This window comes from Gekko japonicus, unplaced genomic scaffold, assembly GCF_001447785.1.
Source record: "Gekko japonicus isolate JY-2015 unplaced genomic scaffold, Gekko_japonicus_V1.1 scaffold46, whole genome shotgun sequence".
Lineage (NCBI taxonomy): Eukaryota > Metazoa > Chordata > Lepidosauria > Squamata > Gekkonidae > Gekko > Gekko japonicus.
In genome coordinates, this window is record NW_015169173.1 from 1,007,725 (window position 1) to 1,015,644 (window position 7,920).

The 7,920-nt window shown below is 46.2% G+C and overlaps 1 protein-coding gene across 1 annotated transcript in view; it reads right to left on the reverse strand.

Annotated features, from left to right (window-relative positions):
* Nucleotides 1-3,408: 3,408 nt before the first annotated feature.
* Nucleotides 3,409-7,920, reverse strand: part of FBXW9 (F-box and WD repeat domain containing 9) — a 19,657-nt gene continuing 15,145 nt past the window's right edge. The window contains exons 4-10 of the mRNA XM_015415828.1: nt 7,474-7,586; nt 7,098-7,189; nt 6,214-6,362; nt 5,140-5,253; nt 4,698-4,787; nt 4,167-4,232; nt 3,409-3,955 (exon numbers count right to left, since the gene is read on the reverse strand). Of these exons, the coding sequence (XP_015271314.1) occupies nt 3,881-3,955; nt 4,167-4,232; nt 4,698-4,787; nt 5,140-5,253; nt 6,214-6,362; nt 7,098-7,189; nt 7,474-7,586 (699 nt within the window). The 3' untranslated portion in view covers nt 3,409-3,880. The remainder of the gene's footprint in view (nt 3,956-4,166; nt 4,233-4,697; nt 4,788-5,139; nt 5,254-6,213; nt 6,363-7,097; nt 7,190-7,473; nt 7,587-7,920) is intronic.

Sequence of the window (7,920 nt, forward strand, 5' to 3'; positions counted from 1 at the left end):
AAGGCAGCCAGTGACCTGCTGACTGGCATCCCAGCCTCTTCCAATTCCTTCAAGGAGAAAAGGATGTGCACTATAGCATGAGTGAATTAAAGCAACCATCTGGACATGCTTCTCTAGACCTTGTACATAGTTGACCTACATGATTTCCCCAAATTGTCCAACACAGAGTAGGGCTACAGTTTTCCCTCCCCTAACCAGCAAATTGGACAATGCAGCTAGCATTGCTAATTTGCTGCTATTCACAGGTCTTACCAACTGCTTTAATCCAATCTTAGCTATACTTATCGCTCAATTATTTATGCATCTTGACTCCAACGAGCCCTTCATGGCAACTAACTCCCCCCCTCACCTATATGTAAGGCTTGAGGAAGTCTGTTTCAATGTATCTGAAGAAGTGTGCATGCACACAAAAAGCTTATACCCAGAATTAAACTTGTTGGTCTTAAAGGTGCCACTGGACTCAAACTTAGTTCTCACATCTGTTTGTTAACTTTTTAATTTGTATTTATTCGTATGCTAATTTGCTGCTATTCACAGGTCTTATCAGCTGCTTTAATCCTATCTTAGCAATACTTATAGTTCAGTTACATATGCATCTTGACTCCAATTAGTCCTTCCTGGCAACTCACCTGCCAGAGCGTTACTCTCAGGAAATAACTTCCTGGTGGTCCCCGGCCGAAGAGAAGTCCAGCTGTCCTTGGCCAGGGCTTTCTCAGCCCTGGCCCCCGCCTGGTGGAAGGCTCCGCCTGAAGACATCCATGCCCTGCCGGAGTTGTTACCATTCCACAGGGCATGTAAGGCAGAGATGTTCCGCTGGGCCTTCGGCTGAGGACAGTGGCAGGCGCCCTTTGGCACTCTCATATATTTTCCCATCCCTTGAAACTCCTCCCCCCAGGGAGGCTGGGGAGTCAGCACATGCAGGTGTATGGGAAGATATCCTAGCTATACAGTTCAGCTCTTTTCATCATACCCCATCTCTCTGGCCATACAAAAGAGAGGAAACAGAATCATTCCCAATCCCTCTACTCCAGCAGTGGCTATGGAAAGGCAAGATGGCCAGCCTCCAACCTTCAGCCACTCAGTTAGGTTAACGGTTTGAGTGCTTCACCCACCGCCTCCTTAAAAACCATTATCATAGAAATGGTTGTGCATCTACTAGCTGTGCACGAATAACTGCCAGGAGACAGTGGGATGAGTGGTTTTCTTTTTTTGGGGGGGGGAGAAATGACACAAATTGTTATTATGGTTATTTCCTTAGGGTTCTTCCTCTTTCTCTCTGCTGCCTGTGGATGTATTTCCCATTTTCTTTTTATGTGCTTTCACCAACATGCCATGACTAAAATCATGCTCAAACTTTATTAAAAGGCCTGCAAGGTTTCAGTCTTGACTTGAGATGAATCACTAAAACCTGTTCCACAGCTCCAGGAAAGAGTCCCAATGGGCTGCCACCTATCAAGCAGACAGGACTGCTTCAGAATGACAGTGAACAAAAGGAATATAGCAGGGGTGGCCAAACGGTGGCTCGTTCACATGTATTGTGCTGCTCCCGGCAGGGTGGCTGGGGAAGCTAAAAATCATTAGCAAACAAATATCACTGGACAAATAAATATCATTATCAATATCTGCTTTTACCACTTTTGTTATTATTTTTGGCAGGCTCATTTAATGTTAATAAAAAGCAAATTTGCATATTTACCAGTAAAGACATGTAATATTTGTTCATATCTTGTGGCTCTCAAACATTTGACATTTATTCTATGTGGCTCTTACATCAAGCAGGTTTGACCACCCCTGGAATATAGCCATACTGTGCCTCATCTGCACTGTTGGGGGAATAATTTACTGAACTATTGGGTTGCATTAGACTTAGTTCAATCATCTGTCTTAAATAGCTGCATACCTGGGTGCTTCACTTGCAAACCTATAAGGGATATTTGTGATATTTTACTTCTTCATTCCAGTAATTCCTAAGATATAGGACACAGCCACAACCTGAAACTACGCTGTTCTCCTATGTTAGTCAACAGTTGATGACTCCATGAGCAGGGCTTTACATAATCTGCAAAACATACCTCTTAGATCAGTTGTCAGACTAGGAAAATGATTACAAGTACTTTCATCAATGGCTAGGTGAAAGTACCAGTTTCCCCCTCTCATCTGAGACATAACAATCACATTGCCTTAAGCCTAAAATACTGCATGGTACTATACTTGTAATGTATTTTTCAATCTGAATGATGCAAAATGCACAAGCAAATTTTGTTAAGAGTATTGCACTACCAGGAGCCTACTACATCAAGTGAACTGTATGTACAGTACAGAGAAGGTGTCAAAGTCCATAAGCCAGCTGTACCCTACATCCTTAAAAAAACAAACCTCCCTTTCCTGTGTGTTTTTCAGATCAACCAAGCAGGGATGCACTAATGGTACAAGATTCTAGGTGCTCAGGTTGTCTCATGGAAGCCAGAGAACTGGGCAAGCTGTGCCTGCCTGCCTGGGGTCAGGGAAGAAGCATGGCAACCGTCTGTTCTCATGAGCAAGGTCCCAAATGTAGTATGGGGATGGCAGAGAGAATCTTTGTCAGAGAATCCATGATGGCTTTCAGTGCAATTAAGTATACTTCCTTGGCCAAACTAACTCTTTACTCTGTGTTTGCATAACAAAGTATGTAGACAGATATTTATTGCATTTTCATGCTGTTTTGGAATTATTTTCCTCATAAGAAGATTCATCTGGGCTACCTTTTTTGGGGGGGGGGGGGACTAGGCTGGCTCAGCTATGAAAAAGTAAATGAGCTCAGTATCCTAGAGAATTTTAAGGATTAGTGTACATTTGTACTTAGTCAGCTTTCAGGAGTGGGTTTTTAAAGATTGTAATAAAAGCCCTGGCAAGGGATAGAGCTAATACACCAACAAAAATATAAAATATGTATAAAAAGGATTCTAGTACACAATGTGCTTAAAATATACATATGTGCTTTTGAATAATTTCCACATGCAGTTACCAACACTTGGCCCGGGGAGAGCTCAAAAAATGAAGCAAGCAGAGATGGATAAATCCAGTAGCATTATTTGTCTTGTGCATTTGTATCACAACTGCAATACTTGTTACATTCCACAGATCTGAAAGGAATGTGCATCCAAATAAGTGGCTCAGAAGTGCCTCCTTAATCTCTGCCCTATTAAAGCTGGCTTGAAAAATGTGCTGGTACAGAAATAACAGAGCTGATCAGAAAAACTGCACAGCCAAGTTCTTCCATACATTAAGTCTCATTTCTAAACCAAGAACCACAAGACAGCGGCTTTAGAAAAGCAGGTTAAGAGCCATGAGAAATAAACAGTGCACCACCACCACAGATCAGCCACCACAAGAGAACATCTTTAATTAAACTGTAAACATGGATCAGGGTTTGGTGGCTACAGGGTCATTTTTGCCTGATTGCACACTCCAGCCTCTATGCCGCCCCTCCACCTCCTCTTGTTCAAGCTGATGGTCCCAGGACTAGAGCTGTGCCTGGAATGTTGCAGCTATTCGGCTGCAGTTTGCCTCACCCACCACGTGACTCAACTGGCAGCTCTCCTCTGGAATGTGCAGCCAACTTAGCAGTGAGTGTCCACCCAGGAGAGGCAGAGTGTACCAAGTGAGCACCATGCTAGGGAGACACAGTAGCTGGCAGCAGGGGGCTTGGATGTGCACTGATGCACTAATCTGTGTAAGCCCCTGGGACAAGCTCAGGCTGAACCTCACAGATACACAGAGCATACAAAAAGAACCAAAATCTCCACAGGCACCGGGACGCTAGTCCCTGACAGGAGGTTGTCCGAGACACAGAACTTAGCACCCTTGTAGTTGGAGGCATGGATCAGTAACTGACTCTTCATCACACAGGGAGTCTCCAGACCTCCAAAGATAGACCACCTGAGGCAGCAACAGCTATGTTCCCTGCAACGCTGACCTGCAAAAGAAAAGGAGAGGGAAAGTGGGTGCGTAATTAGTCCAGCAGATGGTGCTAATCTCACTGAAGTCACATATACTTGGGTGCCTAACCTCACAGGAAAAAGGTCGCTGCAGATGCTTCCGCCCACAACCTCCTCCGATTCTAAGTGCTCCCTGGTTCCCAGGTAGGGCTCTAACAGCATTGCTATTCCCCATCCAATTGTTCTTACCCCACTTAGCATGCAACTGTGCGTCCGTGAACAGATAGCCTTTGGTGGATCTGTGGGAATATGGATCTGGGAAGAGAAAGTCAAAGGATCCAGGGCTTGAAGCTGGAAGACTGACAGGAATAGGTTACTTTATCATAGGAAATACAAAGACAGAAACGGGGGAAACAGCAGATGAGTCCCCCATCACAAAAGGGCTGAGCCAGGGCAACTAGGACAGAGCTCAGCTCCATAAAAGGGTACGAGACTGATGAAGACACGGAGTATACTCTGAAGGCATCAGCCTGTAAACAGGGACAAGGAAGCCAGCTTAAGGTGGCCCTTGCTCTCCTTCATGATTTCCATTTTAAGCCATTAGTCCTCACTCTCCTTTCACAATTCACAACTGAGCCAAGGGCCATCCTTCTTGCTGTACAAAGTTGAGAAGGACAATAATGAAATTAAGCGTTGCTCCAGCACATACATGATGAGAAGGTACCCTGGACCTAAGCCTGTCTACGGGTCACAGATCCGTAACTTAGGGACAACGCTTACACGCAGTGTCTTGTCCGTGGAAGCTGTGTACAGAGCGCCCAGTGAGTATTGGACTCCAGTGATCTGAGAACGATGGCCAACATCAAAGTGCTGCAGAGAGAAGAAACAGTGAGGCACTGAATGTGCCAAGGCAGCCAACACAAGCACGCTTGCCTCACCTTACTGAACCTGCACTGTCCATAGCAAGGTCCTTTCATTTTGAGGAAACAGCTTTCTAGTTTAGTTCTAGCTTCTGTTGCGGCTGGCAAAACAAAACTACCCCAACTGTTCAAAACTCATGATATTTCTACTCTGAATCTTAGAAGTGTTCTGAAATACAGCTACAATCAACTTCAAGCAGTATATTATCTACACTTACGGAGGCACAACTTACTTTGTGGGTGGCAATGACAAGCCTACCATCCTTCCCTGCCTCCCAGAGATCCACGTTCTCCCAGCATACCCTTACGTGCTGAAAGCTGTCCCCTCGGTTTTGAAACACATACAGCAGTCCATAGTTGTCTCCAGCCCACAGCTGACAACCCTGGTATGACATGCTGAGGAGATAGGAGTCCAGCTAGGGAAGAAAATAAACTGATGTCACTGCCAAAAGTAGGAATAACGAAGGTGTACCAAATATCTGCAGGTAATTTAGTAAAGCAATGAGATCAAGCCACACAAAGTAAATGATGCTCAGAAATGCCTGCCAATATGAACTTGGGGAAATCCTGACACTAAAAATGACAACCAGCATGATTCTGAAGAAAATGGAAGACCTTCTCTCTACAGGGGACAATACTCAGAATAGGGAACAGATGGGTGAGAGCACAAGTAAATACTACTACACGTATTCTTTTTGGCCAAACCGCAGCTGCAGTGCCTTTGAACAATACAAACAACAGCTGCCAAGCTGGACACAATAGAGACGGAGCTTTGTCTTATGATACAACCCTTCCACAAGCTCAGAAGTAATCCAATCAGGGTGGTAGCTAGCATGGGGCGCACAGGGCGATGCCCCCTCCTGAATTCTCAATGCCCCCCAGCCCAAAGATCCTTGCCGCTTGCAGACTCATAGACAGAGGGGGTGGCAGGGACTAGCAGGGGACACCCTGCTTCCCTTATGGGAGCCTAGTGGCCGCTGCCTTTCAACACAGCTTGGCGCGCACACCCCGCCCTGTCAGGAAGGAGGGAGGCCAGGCACAAGTGGCATGCTGGCGGGGGGGGGGGGGGGGGGGGGGCGTACTCGCTCTCCTCACTGTCGGGCACCTCCCTTCTTCTTTCTACCCCACCCCCTCCATCCAGTGTCCCCCAAAAACTTGTCTAGCTATGGGGCTGAATCCAACATCCAAATTTAGAAAGGAAAGCCAAAAATTCTCATTACAAATTCAAGAGAAAACATGCACAAACTGGGCTCTCTCCCATGGAATGTTTGGAATGTTTGGCTATTCAAGAGAAAACATGCACAAACTGGGCTCACTCCCATGGAATGTTTGGCTGTCCTCATTAGGAAAATGAGACTCCTAGATCTCTCACACACCTGCAGCCTCTGGAGGACACTGTTGGCCCGTCTGTCAAAAAACACTACTGTCCGATCCTCACTGCCAGAGATGATGAAGCGCTCGTCAGCTGCAAGGGACAGGACTGCACTGGAATGGAGCTTGCGGCTCTTTACGAGGGGTTGAGAAGCTGTAGGAGAGGGTCCAAGGGACACATCACAAGAGCACAGTCACTGACAACAGAGCTTCACAAAACTAATGGCTTGATCAGCTGACACCTCACACATGGTCTCTCCCTAGCGGGTCACAGTACTCCAGTTGACATCACGTTCTTTTCACTGGGAAGCAACCACAAGCAGAAGAGAGGATAGAGCTTCCTCTGGGTGAACTTTGGCGAGCTCTTCCCAACTAATCTGGGGCTAGCCTACTGTCATACAATAGACATTGTTACCTTTTCCTAGCCCAAGCAAGCGCACTTAAGAGCCACTGTCTTCCCACATTAAATTTCCTACTTAAGAAAGCAGTGTGATAGGGTTGAATGCCAACTATGCACATTGTCTTAATGCAAAAGGACCTGGCTGGAAGGGACACACCTCTGCCTTTTCTAACCATCTGTGTTTGTCTTTCTCCTTCCCATTGAAGAAATAAATAGCTTCTCTCTATACCCTCAGCTGCATCAGCTACTTGCAACTGAGCCTGTGTTTACCAAGCTCCTAATTCAAGCTGGGCAGATTTTGTGTTCAATCTTAACTGACTGAAGGGAATGGGTGGATGGGGAGGGGGAATGAAAGGGACAGAAAGTAAAAGGACAACACAAGGAGAAAACACACCGTGGAGTTCCTTTCCAAGATATCGAATGAAAGGCACTGAAACAAGGTTGTGACAGATCAGGGCACCAGTACCACTGACAACAGATGGCACTAACCTCGTGGGTCATATACTGTCACCTTCTTGTCATAGGTTCCTGTGACAAGGATGTCAGGCAGGTAAGAAAGGCACAACACAGCTGCTTTCCCTCTAGGATGAGAAGGAAAAATCAGGTGAAGGCACAGAATGCCCACTTTAAAGTCAACAAACCTCTGCTCAGCCACAGTTCTGCTTGTCGTGGATTACAAGGCTAGTGCCCTACGGGTGTCAGCTCGAGCAAAAGCCTTAATGTCTCTCAATATTGCCTGAGAACCCAGAATACTGAGATGGGTCCCTTTATTCAGTGGAGCATGCAGCAAAATTCCAGGTTCTGCCGTTCTTATTTTAGATCCCCCAAGTACAACCCTCAGGAAAAGTTGCTAGGGCAACATTACCTGATTTCTCCGAACTGCTGCCCATCAGCAGCTATGTCCCAAAGCTTCACTGTACTGTCCCAGGAGCCTGAGCACACCCGGTTGTCTCTCGTAGCCAGCGACCAGACCCATCCCTAACAGCAAAAGAGTTAAGATCTACGTCAGCACTCTCTCCAACTCTTTAGAAGCAACACAATCTCATTCCAGTGGCACACAAAAAAAACACGTGGCCATTCCTTTCACCTACATCTTATTAACAGTAACTGCTCTAAAGCCGGGAATAGTTCCACATAATATGAACAGACCTAGTGCTGACAGCCACCATGATGCAGTGGTTACGGTACTGCAGGGACCAGGGGCTCAAGGCCATGAAGCTCACAGGGTGCCCCCTGGGCCAGCCACACATTCACAGCCTGACCTACCACACAGGGCTGTTATAAGGACAAAACAGAGGAGAGAAGAACCATG